The sequence below is a fragment of the Pteronotus mesoamericanus genome, unplaced genomic scaffold (genome assembly GCF_021234165.1).
Source record: "Pteronotus mesoamericanus isolate MK-2021 breed Mesoamerican mustached bat unplaced genomic scaffold, CSHL_Meso_final contig_25, whole genome shotgun sequence".
Taxonomy (NCBI): Eukaryota; Metazoa; Chordata; class Mammalia; order Chiroptera; family Mormoopidae; genus Pteronotus; species Pteronotus mesoamericanus.
In genome coordinates this window covers 25,305,593-25,324,665 of record NW_026555105.1, presented here as the reverse complement: position 1 = coordinate 25,324,665, position 19,073 = coordinate 25,305,593, and the positions used below count along the sequence as shown (strand labels likewise).

The window sequence follows — 19,073 nt, the reverse complement described above, 5'->3', positions numbered from 1 at the left end:
TTTTGGACTTCAGACTGTAATCTATGTGAGATATGTATGTGCATGTACATATTTCCCATAGAAACAGTGGCTGTGGCAGCTTCATGGAACATACTACCATGAATAATGTGAACTGACTACATACATATGCCTGTACTACTAATTCTTAATTTACCATTTTAGACATCATCTGTGGACTTCCAGCTATTAGAAATGAATATTCAATTCTCTAACACAATTCCCATCTCCTAATATAGGCATATCTACTTTAACTTTTATTTTAGTTCTTCTCTTGGTTGTTTTTTTTAACCTCAAATAGTATACTAACACCTTGATTACTTGTTTATTGACTATACCCTCTTGGCATCTCATACTGTAATATGAGGCTCTTAGCGCTCCCCTCCCCAACATTTGCCATCATCTTTTCTTTTTCGCCCCCAAATTCTGTCTCTGTGCCTTTATTTTTACATTGGTGAGGCTGACTAAAGGGGTCCTTTTCCATAACCAATGCTCTGATTCTATGACATCAACTGGGTGTCCTTCAATTCAATTCACTTCAATTCTGACACTACTTACCGGGAGTCACCAACAGACCCCACAAAGTTTAAGAACTAGGTCCCAGAGACTGTCCTCACTTCAGAGGCCAGCTGCAAGAATTAGGTCACCAGGTTACCCAAACTCCTGTCCTACCTGGCTACAAAGTCAGGAGTTCCCACAACCCCACTCCCTCAAGGCTCAATGATTTGCTCAAACAACTCACAGAACTCAGGAGAGTGCTATACTTACTATATCACTTAATTATAAAGGATACAAATGAATAGGCAGATGATGAGGTTCCTAGGGTGAGGTTCAGGATGGCCCCAAGTGCAGGATCTGCCGTCGCCTTGGAGATGGGGTGTACCATCTTCCTGGCATACAGATGTATTCAGCAGTTCAGAAGCTCTCCAAAACCTTTTATTTAAGGGTTTTTATGGAGGTTTCACTCCGAGGGCATGATTGTGGAAGTTAGTGATTAACTCGGTCTCCAGCCTCTCTCACCTCCCTGGAGAATAGGGGGCGGTGCTAAAAGTTCCAAGATTTTAATCAAGGCCCAGTCTTTCTGGAGACCAGCCCTCACCCTGAAGCTATCTAGGGGAGTGCCAACAGTCACCACTTCAGAACAAAAGACACTCCTGCCACCCTTATCACTCAGGAAATTAAAGGGTTTCAGGAGCTCTGTGTCAGGAACTGGAAGAAGACAAATATCTTTCCTATTATTCCATATTCACAATGTTTGCCTTCTGTTTTGTGACTATAACTAGTCTTATTTGCTTTGGTTACCAATTAATTTTTGAACTTAAAAAAGTTGTATTTCCTTTTTTATGCCCACTTGCTTTACAGAATATTCTAACTGACTTCACTTTTTCTTGCGCTATTTTCCTTTACCATATCCCAAATCTTTTTCCCAACTTCTCATAACGTTAGATATTCTGAGGTCTCTTTTGCCCAGGGGACTTCCTCCCAGGGCTCTCAATTCTCTGACTCCATTTTTCTGGATTGGATCTACTGCTTCCTGCATCCTGAGCTTTCCTCTGTCTTGATTCACTCCCTTCTTTTCTAGAGCTCATCATTGAGAATGTTTCTAAGATAGGATGTGCAAGTACTAAATATCTGAGTCCTAGCATGTCTGAAAATATCTTCACTGATAGTCTTGTTGGGCATAGAATATTGATTTGGGCTCCTTTGTAGAAGCCTGTTTTCTTACTAAAGGCGTTCAGGTTTGTTATTTTTCTATGGTAATCTGACATTTGACAATGCTGTACTTCGGTGTGGCTATTTCTTATTAATTTGATGAATATTAAAAGACTTTCAGACTAGAGAATCATGTTCCTCATCTCTAGGTGGTTACTCGTTATTTCTGCAATAATTTATTCCACACTATTTTTGCACTTATATTGATCCTCTAGGCTTCTTATCTTTTTAACTCATTTTTTTCCATGTTAAATTCTGTCCTGTCAATTATACGTCAATAAAACTGGAAAAAATAGCCCTGGCTGGTGTGGCTCAGTAGGCTAAGCAGCAGCCTGCAAACCGAAAGATTGTCAGTTCGATTCCCAGTCAGGGCACATGCCTGGGTTGCAGGCCAGGTCCCCAGTTGGGGCCACGTGAGAGGCAACTGATTGATGTATCTCTCACACATAGGTGTTTTTCTCCTTTCTTTCTCTCTTCCTTACCTTCTCTCTAAAAGTAAATAAATAAAATATTTTTAAAAACTGGAAAAAAATAATTTAAATAAAAACTTCTTCAAATTTTGTCTCTTACATGGTGAAGGATTTCTTCAAATATTTGGCAATGAAGAGTTGTTGTTCTTTTTATTTAATTTCTTTGGGAGTTCAGTGTCCAAGGTTTCACTGGTAAGCTTCCCTTTAGGGAAATTGGGTGAGGAGTTGGCCTTTATATAAAAGTTGTCTTTTAAAAGGTGGCATTTAACTTCTACAGAGTAGAGCCCTCTGGACTGTAGCCAACCAGGTAGAGATCTGGCAGCTGCACACTCACCCTGAACGTGGCAGTGGGGGCACTGCGTTCTGTGTAGAGGCTCTATTCATTCCCTTCTTTCTGACAACACATCTCACTTCCACTGCCGGTCATACCTGGCATCTTCAAGCCCTGAGTTTCTCTGGGAATCTTCTGGAAAGCCTCAGTTACATCCCCATCTTCATGTACTGCTAGACTATGAATTTCACCTTTATTACTAACAACTCCTTGTTCAATATTCTATCTTCTAGAAAGCCCTTGAAATCTCTTATTGGCTGACGGCCTTTCTCCTGTTACTTTTGTCACTGTAGGTTTATACCTTTTTATTCCTATACTATTATTCAGAGGCTCATTTAGAGAGAATAGATAAATATGAGTAGCAGGTCAATCATCTTTAACCAAAAATCAATAGACTAAGTTAAATCTAGAAAAATAAAGGATTATAACCATTCTCGCTCTCGGCATTCTGGATTTTTCAAAAACACACCTGCTACTATAATAATAGTGTTTACTGAATAGCTGATGTTTAGTGAGCGTCTATTACTAGAAAGTAGCAATGAAGTCATTCCATTGTTTCTCAGGGCACCTAAACCCGCATTGGCGTTTAGAAGGAACTCACTGTGACATGTTCTTTCTTCCTACTAACCTGGGTTCACTGAAGTAACCGTTCCTCTCCTTCTTTTATCCCTTACCTGTGAGCAAGAAAGGAGGAAAGGTGAGCACAGTTCTATCTCCCTCGGATAAGATACAACATTATAGGAATCTTCAATTCCTCCAGAGGACACCCCCACTGTTTCAGATGTATTTATTATCCTAGTATTTACTGAACATTTACCATGTCTCAGGCTCTGTGCTCAGTGCTTTACAAACATTGCCTCATTTCACAGGACCTCACGAGGTGGGTATTATTACTCCCACTTTACAGAAGCAGAAACCAAGGCTCACAGAACCAAACTAAAGCACACCCAAGTCCCCTGATCTATTAAGCGCCAACAGTACCAGCAGGTGAACAGATTCATCAGTCTCCAAAACTTAAAACATGTTATGAAGTTACTGCCCAGGGTAAGAATACTGGACACCATGTCCAAACCCTTACCCAGTCTGAAAACTCTGAGTTACAAGAACAATCAGCTAGACTTAGTCCTCCCTCTCTGTGCACAACGGAAGTTCACGCTGGCTCCAGAGCCCCTCCCCCACCCCACCCCTGCCCCTCCTTACCCTCTGGTAAGTTGCTTCAGGGTTAGGACATGCTCCTGTCCTCCTCTACCCCCGCCCCCTCCTTCTCATCCTGTTTTAAATAATTTTAGACTTATAGAAAAAGTGCAAAAATAGTAACACAAAGAATCTATACCCAGCTTCCTCTTGTTACATCATGCATAACCACAGTACAGTCATAGAATCCAGGAAATTAGTGTTAATAATATTAACTAATCACTGGCTTATTCAAATTTCACAGGCCTTCCCATTGAAGTCCTTTCCTTCTTCCAGTATTCAACCCAGTATGTCACATGGCATTTAGTTGTCTTGTCCCTTTAGTCTCCTCTGATCTGAGACATTTCCTCAGTTTTCCTGTGTCTCATGACCTTGACAACTCTGAAGAGTATTAGCAATATATTTCATAAAGTCCTCCAACCTGGGTTTGCCTGACATTTGCTTATGATTAAATTGAGGTTATATATTTTAGGCAGGAACATCATGGAGGAGATGCTATTGCCCTTCTCAGTGCATCCTATCAGGAGGTGTGTGAGGTCAATACGCATTATTACAGATGATGTTCATTTTGATCACTTGGTTAAGGTGTTATTTGCATTTTTCTCCACCCTAATGTTACTAACTTTAATTGACAAATACTTTGCAGGGAGATACTTTGAGACGATAAATATCCTGTTCCTCATCATATTTTTATTCCCTAATTTTAAATGTTATGTTTCTTGCCTATGATTATGAGATGGAAACTTCAAGTACATGCTGTCTCCACATCTAACTCACTTCCACATTAAAGTCGTGCCTAGTGTATCTGAGTGACAAAGTCTAGGAGGTAGGCCTGTGTCCCAGCTACAAGAGGTCTTAAGAATCTGAGTTCCCAAGGTCTTGGGAATTTGATTTACAGAATGCAAAAATAGCATATGAGTTTCTACAAGATAAAGAGGACTTCTCAAGGATGGTAGGCAGCCATCAATATGACTGATATCCACTACAATCACCAAGATATTTTAAAGTGTGAAAAGCAAAATGCAGAATAATATGTATATATAGACTATTATCAACTGCATAAAAATCAAAATTATTAGCCTGTATACATGAACTATCTCTGGAAGTTTCCAGAGGAAACTGGTAACAGTTTTCTCCTGAGTAGGAAACTTCATAATCAGGAGAGGTGAAGACTTAATCACCAGCGTATATCCTGTATCAGGCATTATCCCGTGTACCCTTTGAGATGGATGCAAAGGAAGGGAGGAGAGAGAAAGAGCAGGAGGGAGGGACCATCCGTCTTGTTCCTCTCATTCTCAGTGGTGACTCCAGCACTGCGGCCTCTTGCAAGGCCTTCTTCCTTTCCTTTGGTCTTCCTCACCCTTCTTCATCTACTGTGGATAGATACATCAGGACACACCCTCCGCACCGGCACAAGCAGAAAATGATAGAACTTGCCTGGGCATAGAAAGAGCTCGTTATCCACCCAGCTGGAAAGAAGGGTGTAGCTGTAATAGGCACATTCTGCTTCTTTGCACTAAACAGAACATGTTCTCCATAAACACAAATGTTGCCGTTTCTTAGATGCCAGACTTCTAGCCTATTTATAAGAGGAATGCTCAATTTAAAAAGTTATGTTGGATAACACACCGTTTTGCCAAATAAAAACATCAATTAAGAAAAAACACCACCGCTTGCCTCCTCCCAGCAGCTTTTTCATTCCTTCTAATACAAAATTTGTTAAATCCTGAGGCCTCATCCAGTGAAAGTGGGAAGGTGTGAGAGGAAGAAAGTCACTTGTGTTTAGCAAGTTAAAGTAACTGGGGCTTTCAAAGGGTCTGTATTTGTCTGTTTCCCTTTCTGTTTATTGAACACAGAACATGACCACACCTCTCGCCTAGCCCAGTCTACTCATATCCCAGATGATAATGCAGACATTGCTAACTTCTCTTTTGAGGATACTAATTATCATATCAGTTTTTCAGTATATGGGTATCTGATAATATTTTCATTTTAATAATTGCACGTTGAACATGTAAAACTTGGAGGTCAAGAGAAATAGCTCCTCTTTATCCTCTGCCTCTGCTAACCGAAGCACAAGAACTACCTGCTAACTAAAAATACCTTCACTGTTTTCTAGAGACTACAGGTTATTACAAGCAACTGTCGAGCTCTTAGCCAATGCTTCAAATCCCACCTCCAAAAATCACCTCCTTTCTGAAGACTTCTGTCACACACCCACCAGCCTGCACACCTGGCAGGGAGAAGTAGACACCCCTCTTCTGAATTCCTTAGCATCAGAGTTATGATCTGAAGGTAAGTTCTGTGCCCAGTTCATCTGAAAGTTTCTGGCCTATATTACAGCGTCTATTTCACAGTAACACAATGGTTGAATGAATAAATAAGCTAATTCATTGCTTGATTTATATATGTAGATTAATTAAATAACTGACTTAAAGTGTTGATTCTACTTGTTTCTTAAGAGAAAGAAAGGGTGATTATTGCTTGTTTATATATGTATAAAATGTCAAAGTCCAGAATACACTTTTTAATCCCCTTCTAACCCCCTTAGGAAATGGATGGGCTGGACCTATTTCACAGGTAGTAATTCATAAAACAAAACAAAAGCCAAGGACACATAAAATGGGTGAAACTCAAAAACATAACTTGGAACAAAAGAACCCAGACACGAAATAATACATGTCATATGACTGCATTTATATATCGGCAAAACCCTTCTAGGGAGTCAGAAGTCAGGATAGTGGTTACTCTCGGTGGGGGGGGGGTGGTAACCGGAAGGGGAACGGTACTTCTGGGGACTGGTAACGTCCTGCTCCTCGATCTAGACATTCAATACACAGCTTGTGAAAATTCATCAGCTTTATATTCATGATATGTGCTCTTTCATTAACAAACATATATAATAAAAGTATAATATATAATGTAATAAATATATATACACTATTTCAATTAAAAGCTTTTAAAAAATGTAGGCCAAGCAAAAGCTTAAAAGCAGTTAAATTCTTTGGCACAATTCAGATATTTTCAATTAAAATAAGAAACCAATTTGGTGCAAATAAAGCCATTACTACTTCAAGATCACACACAAGATTCCGAAGACAGTCTGTGTTCTATTCAGCCCTGAGCAGACTCCAGAAACAAACCTTTAGGCTCTTTATGCTCAAAATAAGGGCATATTTGTTCAGTGGGTGTTGGGCCTGCACAGAATTGGGATCAGATGACAGTTGACCCCATTCCCAGAGTTGACAAACTACAAAATTAAGACATTCAATTTCAAGTTTTTCATTATGTTTTAACTATAACATCCCATATTTGCTAACAATCGCTAAATGACCTTGTAAAATTAAATTTAAAATACTTTCAAAACCACAATAATGGCTAAATATGGTGATGTTCAAGCAAAAACAAGGAGTCCAATTCTAAATTTCATAACATTTTAAATACGTATTTAAGTTATTGTAAGCTTTATGTACTTGTTGCAAATCACTAAAGCCTGTATTATGCTGCATGAAATTCCGTCATGGAATGGAGGCGGTTAGTCCATCCCTTCACCCGTTTTACAGGTGAGAGAACTGTAATTTTCTTGTCTCTTTTATAACCAGTGAATCCTCTAAGCTCGGCTCAAGGCCTGGCATGAAATAAACACTCAACAGATGTGTGTAATACGAACGCAGTTGTGTAAATTCCCCAAGATCACCCACCCTTCCTCTGTCTTAGGAAGTGAATCCGACAGGAAGGTGACAGTCGGGGCCTGGTAGCGAATCCGAGGGGAGCACTCCAGGCTGACGCATGGGGCGTGCCCTTGGGTTGCCCCGGGGTCTTCCTTTGCGTATTTTGGGCGCCTCACCCTCCTTGAGGGTTTACCTCATCCTCTTACTCAGAGATGGACCTCTTTTGTTCACTTGGCGATCATAGGTCCTCCAGGCTCTTTAAGCGGGGGCTGCCGTCCTAGCCTGGAGCCGGGACTCTCTGGCCTCGGCGCTCATGGCTGTACCTGGAGGGCAGGGAAAGAAGTAGGACTTGAGTCACCTGGGCTCATCGGAGAGCGTCTAGGGAACCGGGAAAACTGAAGGTGGATTAAGGGGGCGGGATGGGAGCTGGCAAAAGGGGAGAAGGGAGTGTGTCCCAGGCTCCCCCCGCGCTTCTGCCGCGTAGCAGCCCTTGGACCACCCTTTGACCTTAAAACGGCTACGGAGAGCAACGCCTCCACCAGCAACTAGACCCAGCAAGCCCGGTGCTGGGCGTGCCCTCACCTGCCCTGCCGCGCGCGGGCCCCCGCAGTGCTTCTGCGGGCGGCGCAGGGCAGCAGTGCACCCGGCTCACCTCGTCTATCTGGGGGCCGGCGCCGCGCCTCGGCAGGAGGTCCCGGAGCATCCTCGCCCCGGCGTCCCCGCGATTCCCCCTGCAGCAGCAGCGAAGCGAAGCAGCCGCGGCCACCGCGCGCCCTCAGCTCGACCTGGGTGGCCTCTAGGGGCGCAGCCCTCCACGTGCGGGCCTACCGGGCTGCAAACCACAGGCTCCGAGAAAGGAGGTAGGTGCCAAGGGACTAGAGCTAGAGTGGGCGGAAGATCGGCAGGGAGGGGAGGCTGTGGTGGGCATGGTCGATTCCTGAGACCGCTGCCCTCTTCCTTTCTGCAGCCGCTTGCACTTAAATAGCTGTTGAATTAAAATAATGTCCTTGGCGTGCGACAACCTTCTCCAGCCCTGCGCATCCCGGCCGCACAAAATACACACTGTCCAGCCGCCGTTGCTGCCTTCATGGGAGTAGGGGGCAGGTTTATACCCACCCACCATACTCCCAGGGGACCCCGAACCCTGCAGAGGTGGCAAGACAGGCCTTAAGAAACGCGCACTCTGATCTCCAGGGGAAGCAAGTATAGGAGGCCATTTCCCTTATCTATCCATCGTCTTTCTATCTAATCAGTCTATCATCTACCATCCTTTCTGTCTCCTTTTCTGTCTTCTTACCTTTTCCTTTCTCCGTTCCCCCTACCCCTCCCCATCGCCTCTCTGTCTTGCTATCTGACTTTTCTTCTTGCGTTTTATATAAAAGACAGGGGGAGGGTGGTCTCACCCAAGGAAGGCATGCCTGCTGGTGGCTTTGCTTCTTGTTCTGGTCACTAAGGTGCCCTTTCGTGGTTGAAGTTTGCTGCTCTACTCAACAAGTAACAGCTTGTTACAGACGAGAAATTAAATAAAAAATAAAGGTGCAGAAAGATAGGGTAGGAATGTGGAGAAACCAGATTGTCTAATTTTAGCCTGGATTTCCTTGTAAGGGAATCACCATCTGTTGCCTAAATGAGAAGGGTTTTGATTGCTCAGGTGAGGAAAAAAGACCTTATGTCTGTTTGCTCATGAAAGACGCAGTAAGGACTCACCTTTAAAGACATGTTATTTTCTCTATGTGCAAAACATTTTAAATAACTAAACCTCAAATCATAGCAGTTTAGAAATTGTAAAGATCTTTAAGTCAAACAGCTCAATGTCATGTTATGAGTTTGACTGCGAAGGTAGTATCTTTATAGTTTCTTCACTGGGTAAGATTTATATTAGTAGAAATGCTTAGTAAAGGCTACTGAGAGTTTAGGTTATGTGTCCTTAAAGAGTTTTATATCATACTGCTGTTGCAACAGCATCAAGGATGTGTCCCAGTGTGGTGCTTAAGAGTTTAAAGTTAGAAAGACCCGGATTTCTGTCTGGACTGTACCATCTAACTTGCTGTGTGATTTCCAGCATGTTGCCTGTCCTCTCTAAGCCTGAGTTTCCTCATTTTTAAGTTGGATTGCTGAGAGGATGGAGACAACACAAGAACAGTAGTTAACACAGAGTAGTACATCACCCAGTAAGTCCATAATAAACGATTCTTGATGCTGCTGATGATTCGAGTCATTAAGCTCAGTATACTCATTTCATGGCACTGCCCAAGCAAGGGGTTTCCATGTGCACGTGAATGCATGGGGAGGAGCAAGCATTATATCCCTGGCATCCTTCCGGTCATAAAAACATTACGAGCTACTCCTGAACCTTTGAGTAGATTCAAACAAATAAAGTCTGTCCTATGCCTATTCAGATTTGCATGTTTGTCTATTTTGTGTATTTCAAGATACTCGGAGGCTTACCATTATGAACACAAAGCCGATATGACCCTGGTGGATTAGTTATTGCTTATTATTAAAAATAGTGTTTCTCAGATGTCACTACAGTCCCTGGCTTAATCTTGATTTGGGAAGGTTTTAGGGAGGAATTGAGCCCTGGAACTAGGGTTTCACTGGTCTTTTTCAACTCAAAAGTGTGAGTCACAGACTAGCATCACCTGGCGCGTGTTATGAATGCTTGGTCTCCACCTGCACTGATACTCGCTGAAGAGAACCTGAATGTTAATAAGATCCACGGGGATTCTTGCACACTTTCTTAGGAATTTGAGTGCACTGATGTTTCTTAAAAATGGGACTTAGCGAAACATGGATTTCTTGTAAGCTGTCTAGTCAAGTGAAAAAAGATTTGTTATCACTTAAATGACTGATTTTTATTTAAAATTTTTAAATAGCCAAAAGAGGTATTATCATTTGCTTTCTGTTTAAAAGTAATGGAGAGCTGATATTTTATTGGGTTGACAAAGAGTCCATATGGTTTTTTCCGTAAAATGAAAGACGCATTTTTCATTTTCACCAATAACTTTAATGATTTGGATAGTTTGAGTATATCTCTCACATGGTATTACATTGTTCTCAGTTAATGTCTCGATTTGATCACTGTCAACTTCAACTGGTTTACCTAACTATGGAGCACCGTCCAGCAAGAAATCTCCAGGACAAAATTCCACAAACCACTTTTGACATGTTCAGTCAGTCACAGCACCTTCTCTCTGCACAAATCTTTTTTTGTGTTTCAGTTGCATTTTTACTTTTCTTGAAATAATAAAGCATAATATGCCCAGAATGTTGCAAATTTTCTTCCATCTTCAATATTAAAATGGCTGCACAAAAATTCAACAATTTTGATGTTTTTTTAAATGCACACTGATATGAAAGTTGTCACAATACAATCTAACAAAATTGTTTCAAATGAAGTTAAAGACAACTAAGTACTAGAACCATCGTACAGAAAAAAAAATGAACAAACGTTTTGGACAACCCTTAAGTTCTGCCAGGTTTGGATTCCAGTGTTCCTATTACCACCTAAGGCATTTCCATTTTGATACTGCTTAGAGGAAATATAAAAATATTTTGCTATATTTTTAGTTTTTGAATTTTTATACCAGAAGATACCATTAGCATTTATAGGAAGAACATAATAATGCATATGTATTAGAGATAAAGATTTTAATGGCATCCTTTTTTAAAATCAACTTTATTCCTTGGCTGGTGTGGCTCAGTGGATTGAGTACTGGACTGTGAAGCAAAGAGTTGCTGGTTTGATTCCCAGTCAGGGCACATGCCTGGGTTGCAGGCCAGGTCCCCAGTGGGGGGGGCACATGAGGGGCAACCACACATTGATGTTTCTCTCCCTCTCTCCCTCCCTTCCCCTCTTTCTAAAAATAAATAAATAAAATATTTTTTAAAAATCAACTTTATTGAGGCATAATTTGCATATATCAAAATGCATCTAATGTTACCCTTAATATCTGTTTTGTTGTATGTAAATTATTCTTCAGTAAAGTTGATTTTTTAAAAGGCATCATTAAGGATTGTTATGATTTGTTGTCTGTTGCTAGAATATTTCAGAGAATGTTGAGAAAAGTCAACAGAGAGGGAAAATTGAAGATTGACACATTGGGAAGGCACAGAAGATAAATAGCCAAGTGGTCTTGGGAGAAAGGAAAAATAAATTTAGAAGGCTAGAGACCATTTGTATAAGACTTTTTGTCTTTATAATTAAGATGCTGAATTAATATCTGGGGATCTGAGAACACTGCAGATTTTTTTCAAGAGGAAGCTAAAAAAAGAGAAGAAAGTTTTGCTCCTCAGGGTCTCCTTCTCATGTTCTGACCTATGTCTGCCTTTTTATGCAGCAGACACCTGCATTGGCCACGATGCTCTCATCCGATGACTTTGCATCTGCTTCTTGGGAGCTCGTGGTCCAGGTGGACCATCCAAGTAAAGAGAAGGACAAAGACTTCCCGCTGAGAGTGTCCGGAGACCTACACATTGGGGGAGTGATGCTCAAGTTAGTAGAAAAGATCAGTAAGTTTCTGTTTTGTTATGGTGCCTCTATATTTGAAACCCTCTCTTGTATCACCACTGATCTAGGTTGTCTGTTCACCTAAGTTTTTCTGATTACTTATCTTGTAATGGCCCAGAGAACAAGCACCCTCCCCGCCAAGAAGAGAAATAGGGGACCCTGCAAGAGCCTCAAACTGGTCCTCCCCCAACAACCCTTGTAAAAACTTGAGTTGTTGGTGACCAGCTAAAGCTTCCTAGTAGTTACTATGCCATATTTCCACAACAGGCTCAATCCACTGGTGATGTCGAGGGTGACCTTAGACTATTTCTAAGGCTGTAGACTACTCTGACAATTCTCTGTTAATGCTTGTTTGCTCAGTGAGTAAGTCAGCTTGGTACTAATGTGTCTTTTAACAATTATCCACTATTTGCCGTGCTCCCTGTTTAAACAAAACAAGAAAAATCTTTGGGATCAGAGTTTCACATTAGGAGTCAACACAACCTAGAATTTAATAATGTTCTATTTGCGCTATATTTATTTTTATCTCCTAAGGTCATGGATATTGACTCTCCATTTAAACTAATGAAATAAAGTTTTTTTGAAGCAAGTCTTCCTTGAAGTATAACATACATACAGAAATGTGTACTTATCATAAGCATACAATTCAGTGAATTTTCAAGGTCATGTAACCACCACCCCGATCAAGAAATAGAACATCACCTCTTCCCCGACCGCAGTCCCACACCTGACCCATCTCCATCACTGCCCCACCAAGGTTAACCACTGTCCTGAATCTAACACCATAGGAATAATTTTACTTGTTAGGAACTATATATAAGTAGAATTATACAGAACATAATTTTATGCATCTCCTTTCTTTCACTCAACATTGTGTCTGTGAGATTTATCCTTATTGGTGCATGTAGTTTTGGACCATTTGTTCTCACTGCTGTATAATATTCCATCGTATGATTATATCATAGTTCATCCATTTACCTGTTGTTGGACATTTTGGGTTGATTGCATTTGGGGGCTATTACAGACAGGGCTGCTGTATACTTCGTGTCTTTGGTGAGTATATTTAGGCATTTCCGTTGGGTAAGTAGCTCAGGAGGAATTGTTGAATAATAGGACTTTCCGAAATAGTTACAGCATTTATACTTCTACTAACAGCATTGCAAAATATATATATTTTCTAAGTTAAAAGGAGAGGGAGGAAAAGAGGAAGAATTTTTTAAAAAGTAAAACACTGATGGCTCTTAATTTAGCAAAGTAAAAGATTGACTATTGACTCCAACATTGATGAAGGGAAAAGATTCAATTTTGATGCCAGCATTGAAAGAAGGGGAAATTTCCAGGTTGATGCTAACACTCAGAGAAAATATTAGGCTCTGATTTCAGTGTAGACACTTTGGAAACTGGGAATATGGTGGTTCTGTTAAAAGAGTTGGGCATTACCGGGGAGAATGAAGTGATAGCTTTATAGTACTTTTTTGTAGGCTCTGATTGGGAACTATGGATATTCCCTTCTGATCCAGTAGTACAAGGATACATTTCTATTAGATAAATAATGTTGATTAATCTTGATTTCCCAGAAAGGACCATGGTGCTAAGAGATTTAAGGAAGAGAACATTTCATTTCAATATGAACAAATGTTATATGTTTCTGTTCCTTCCACAGCATTTAAGTATCAGTGATGGTAAGGTTCGGTCTGAGCTCTACCTGTCCCCATATAGAGACTTGAGGGGAAGCCAAAAATTGTTGAGCCCTGGGTCATTGTAAGAGGAGATGGGGCACTGAGGATCTGTCATTTGTTTTTGCACACAATGAAATTGACTGGAGTGCTGTCCCTCTCCTTTTACTTCCTCTGTTTTCTATTTTTGCAGAAATAGCTCAGGACTGGTCAGATTTTGCCCTTTGGTGGGAACAGAAGCAATGCTGGCTCCTGAAAACACACTGGACCCTGGACAAATATGGAGTCCAGGCAGACGCAAATCTCCTCTTCACCCCTCAGCATAAAACGCTTCGCCTCCGCCTGCCAAACATGAAGACGGTGAGGTTGAGAGTCAGCTTTTCTGATGTGGTTTTTAAAGCCGTCAGTGATATCTGCAAAACCCTGAGTGAGTACCCTGGAGGGGCCCCTGTGCCCTTCGGACTTTTAGCAAAGGAGGGCAGGAAAATGCTATGTGTTTTCTGCCTATCTGAAGTGGTTGGCTTTGCAGAATACTGCTCTGATTAGGAAGCACACTTTTCAAGCCCAGTTCTGGGGACTTAAACCATTTAAGTGCACTCGACCAAATGGGACATTATTGAGATACATCAGATTTATTTCCACAAAGCTTAAAACTATTTCAGCCCTGATTGGTGTGGCTCAGATGGCTGGCCATCATTCCACAAAGCGAAAGGTTACCAGTTTGATTCCCGGTCAGGGCACATGTCTGGGTTGCAGGTTCAGTCCCCAGTTGGGGTGCGTAAGAGAGGCAATGGATTGATGTTTCTCTCTCACATCAATGTTTCTCTCCTTCTCTTTCTCTCCCCCTTCACCCTCTCTAAAAATAAATAAATAAAATCTTTTTAAAAAATATTTCAAAAGAGATTTATAAACAGAAGAAACAAACCAATGCATCTTTATTTTTTTTGAGAGACTGGTATAGTAATGCCTTAACCACTTCACTAACACTTGGCTCCAGCAAATATATAGCCCTATCCACAAAAATTCTTTGTGGAATTTATTTTAAGCAGAAAGGTACACTTAATAATGGATTGAAATTAATTCTTATCTGCTGGTGTCCATGAGTTTAACAGCCATTAAGGACAGCATCGCCTAAACCATTTCTTTCTTTTGGAACTTCTATAGTGGGAGCAAAGCCTGTGTTGTGAAGGTGTTTTTATTTTATATTTTTAAAAAGTATATAGGTATATTCTTTGTTTCCAAAGCTAAGACTTAGCATTTTGAACACAGTACATACCATAGACAAGTGAATGATTTGTCTCCCCCATTAAACTATGAACTGCTCATTCACTCCTTCAACAAATATGTATTGATTAGGCAAGCATTGTGGTGAATGCTATGCATATGTTAGTAATAAAAAATAGCCCAAAATCTTGTCCCTACTTGAGCTTACATTCTAGCATAGACAGAAAATAAATAATTAATGTAAACAATAATACGTTAAAAGGAATGCCAGTATTGGACACTGAAGGCTGGTATGGTATTAAATAGGCCGAAGACAGAAACCATTTCTCGAACATGCCCAGCACGATGCCTGGCACATATTAGCTGCTTAATAACTGTTGAGTTACAAATGAATAGAACCTTCCATTATAGAATATTAAGTTTCACAGTGTCCCTGACGAATTGTGAGCAATTGGAGAACACCAGGCACCTCATTTTCAAATAATATTCTAATGAGGATTTGCAAACTATTTCTTTTTAGAGGGACTTAATAAATGATTCAATAACATCTTATACTGTACATACCACATAGGACTGGGAGTCATCATGGCTGGGACCAAAAACTTGAGGTATAGAAATAAACAGAAGCAGTTGTTGCGCTGGGCTCCCACGAGGGGCGACACGCAGTGGCGAGACAGGCACGCCCCAGGGAAAAGCCGCTCGGATCACCGCTTGTCCCAGGCACGGGCACCAACTGCCTCGTGGGGAGGCGGAGGTGGGAGGCGGGGTTAGGGGAGAGGGAGCGTGCAGCGGAGAGCGCGGCGCCTGGATCCCTCCCGGGATCTGAGGGTTACCCTCCGAACTGGGAGCACGGCTCTGAATCCTGCAGAGCCCCTCCCGGGGCTCACTGTTTGCCAGGAGAGGGGATGTGGCACATCCCTCTAGTGGGAAAGTCCCCAAGTCCCTTTGTCCAAAGGCTTTTATTGAAAAGGTTATCAGTGAGGCTAGGTAACAGCAATGCACAGGTTATCTCATTACATCAGTATGTTAATGTTCACAGAGAATGGGTGATGTTTTGAAGAAAACAAATGGCAGGAACACACCAATTTACATGGCTACGAGAGGAGACTAGTAAACAAGAGAGACAACTAAACATGAGAGCATAGTAAACATAAGAGTGCCTAAAGGTATAGGGTTAGAGTCTGTGAATAATGTAAATGTCCTTCCCAGCATGAGCTGGCTAGAGCTTCTGAGGGAAGAACAAAGCACACTGTAAAGAAAGCACACTAGGCCTGATTTCCCCGGGAACAGCCAGATCTGGCTTAGGACTGACTCCAGTATTGTTTCAAGCCTGAGCCAGGCTCGGGGGAGGGAGAGGGACAAGCAGACTCCTTTCAGAGAGAATGAGGACCCTGGCCCTGTCCAAGCCGAGCCGGGGGATGCTGGCCTTTTTGCCCTTTCTCTGTGCCCGCCAATTTCTTGTCTCCTGACAATATTCGATCGGCATCTGTCTTAGGTTGTATACCTCAGCTCAAAATAACTTATACCTGATCATCCGATCATCTATGGCAAAGCAGAGGCAGAAGTTACGCCCCTGCCAGGGGGGAGAGGTTATGTCTCCTCAGGAGCCTGTTTCTCCAAGGCCTCCTGATTATTTCCAGCGTTGGGGCCCTCCAGCCTGTCGGCGGGGTTACAGTTCCTGAAACCAGACAGGGCGTTTCCCAACACACAGTCAGATGTTCTTCTCTTTTCCAGATGTTATCTTCATGGTTGTTCTTAAAGGCTCAACTTAGCATCCCTAATAATTTCTCTTTATATCTGCTCAATTGGAGCTAGATCAAATTTAGCAGTATGATGGGGTTTTTTCCTTCAAGAAAAAGAAATGACAAATCTTAGGTTTGGAGATGGGGGGGTTGTTGTTTTTTCAGTGTTTTGTTTGTTTCTAATGCTTCCAACAGGACATTTTGATTCATCTCTAGGTTTTGTGTATAAATTAGGCATTTGAAATGATCATGAGTATGTGCAGCAACCTGACAATCAGACATCTTTGATTACTGGGGAGAGAATCAGGCTGAACTACCAGCCTCGGTCTCAGCGCAAAGCAGTGTTGGAACTGAGAAGGGGAGGGCCTGTGGCATCAGTGCACTGACCTCCGGGACAGCTGCCCAGAGATTCTAACATCCACATTCCATGGCTTTTACCTGGGATCATAGCAGCTCAGTATGGTTAAGGTTTGGCAACGATAAATAAATATATTTGATTAATGGAGGAAATTGGGGATGCTTTTCTTGGAGTTCTCCCGAAGCAGACCCTGAGATAAGGATTCAAGTACAAATATCCATTAGTTTGGGAGGCAATGCCAGGAAACACTGGCTAAGAATGGGGACATGAGACTGGGCAGACAAGGCCACCAATAAGAGAATGTCACCAATTAGGTCACACTGCAGGCACCAGGGGACCTCTGGCAACAGCGTGGACATAACTCTGAGCCATCCCACCCAAAGGGTGAGGGAGCTGGCTTGTCAGTACATCACTAATCATCAGTCACTGACGGCTACCTTTGGACAGCGTTGATTCTCTGCACTTGTGTGGCGTGTTGCTTCTGTATCTGAGCAGTGTATCCTCTGGCGGTCAGAGCAAGCCCTCAGGCAGAGAGGGAAATGTCCTAGCTGCCTTTGGTCGTCAAGTCAGAGTACACTGAGATGGTGAGGGCCAAGAAGAGAGGGGCGGGGTGCCAATGACGGCTGCCACAGGGAGGAAATTAGCTACTGGGCATCATTTAAGAAAAAGGCTCTCAGGATCTGTGGTCCATAAAGAAAATGAGTGGGGTCCTAGGCTGTTGTTTAAAAAAACTAAAAAAAGAGAGAAGGGAGAGATAGGGAGGGCAGGAGGGAGAAAGAAGAGGAGGAAAGAAAGATGAGAGAAAGGAAAGGAATAAAGGGAAATTGGCAGCAAGTAGGTGAGAGAATAGCAAAATTTTGGCAATATTTTGAGGCTGGGTGGTGAGCCCACAGAGGGACCATTGTACTATTCCCTTTGCTTTGGATATGTTTGAAACATATCCACAATAAATTAAAAAACAAACTAGAATTTTACCAGACGGAATGTCTCTCCACTATTTGACCACCACACACTTCCATTGCGGGGGAGGGGTTCTGTTCCCCTTCTATTTCTTCAAAAAGGAGTGCAACTGAGTTCCTTTTACTTCTCAGCAATTTCTTGAGACACGTGTTGTAATGCCCAATATGACTCTAAGTCTTAAGAGAAATTCTTTTTTGCTTTCTAATTTTCTTCTTTCTTTTTTATATTTATTTATTAGATATTAGAAGATCAGAAGAACTTTCCTTGTTAAAGCCTTCTGGCGACTATTTTAAAAAGAAGAAAAAAAAAGACAAGAATAATAAGGAGCCCATAATTGAAGACGTTTTAAACCTGGAGAGTTCTCCCACAATTTCTGGGCCACCAGGTAAGATTTGTGACAGGTATTTTGTTGTTTTAATTCATTCTTAAAGCCAAGAGTTTCTTAAATTTCTAAATCCCAGGAACTCTCCTTCCTCTGCTCTATCTTTCCTCCTCTTCCCTCCCCTCTCTAACCTAAACAAAGAAGGACTAAAACTGCACTAGTTCTATGATGAGGGAAGAATAGCCAATTAATTTTAGAACTAACAAAATTTTTTTCAACAAGGTATGTTTTATAGCTCATTATTTTAATTGTGTGTATTATGTTCCTGATGAATTAAAAACCTTAGTAGAGCTGGCTGTGAATTTGAAGGGGAAAACATATTATTTGGATCACTCAAACATACTTCTGTTCTCCTGGTTCTATCTTCATGTGACTCTTTTATGAATTCCATTTAAATTTTGTAGTAGGCATGTAACAGGAGAACAGGCATGTAAAAATTCTAGAAAAGCATCATCCTTTTCTTTTTATATAAAAATATAAAAAGCTAGTTTGTTTGCAAACTTTGAGAGTTTTCTTGCATAGAGTATTCCAGTGCAAAGAATAAAAGGAATTATTTGCACCTTTCTTAGGCAAATTAAAGCCAGATGATATATAAACCATCAATTAGCTGGGTTCTTAAAGTTGGCAAATACTACTATTTCTTTAAAAAATTTGTCCAAAACGTAGTCTGTGCATACATTCTGTGAGATTTCCAGTTCTCTAATAGAGTAAAAACTCACTGCTAAAATAGAAGAATTTTGAATTGTTGAGAAGGAGATAGTCTCCAACGTTTGTCTGGATTGATTGTGGAAGCTTTCACAGCCTATCAGTTTCCAAGTTTTCAGTGGCTAAATATTCAGGCAAGA

General features: G+C 41.4%; 1 protein-coding gene across 1 annotated transcript in view; it reads left to right on the top strand.

Annotated features, from left to right (window-relative positions):
- The first annotated feature begins 11,722 nt into the window (after positions 1 to 11,722).
- Positions 11,723 to 19,073, top strand: part of FERMT1 (FERM domain containing kindlin 1) — a 31,909-nt gene continuing 24,558 nt past the window's right edge. Inside the window, exons 1-3 of the mRNA XM_054573503.1 lie at positions 11,723 to 11,888; positions 13,756 to 13,989; positions 18,085 to 18,231. Coding sequence (XP_054429478.1) covers positions 11,738 to 11,888; positions 13,756 to 13,989; positions 18,085 to 18,231 — 532 coding nt within the window. The 5' untranslated portion in view covers positions 11,723 to 11,737. The remainder of the gene's footprint in view (positions 11,889 to 13,755; positions 13,990 to 18,084; positions 18,232 to 19,073) is intronic.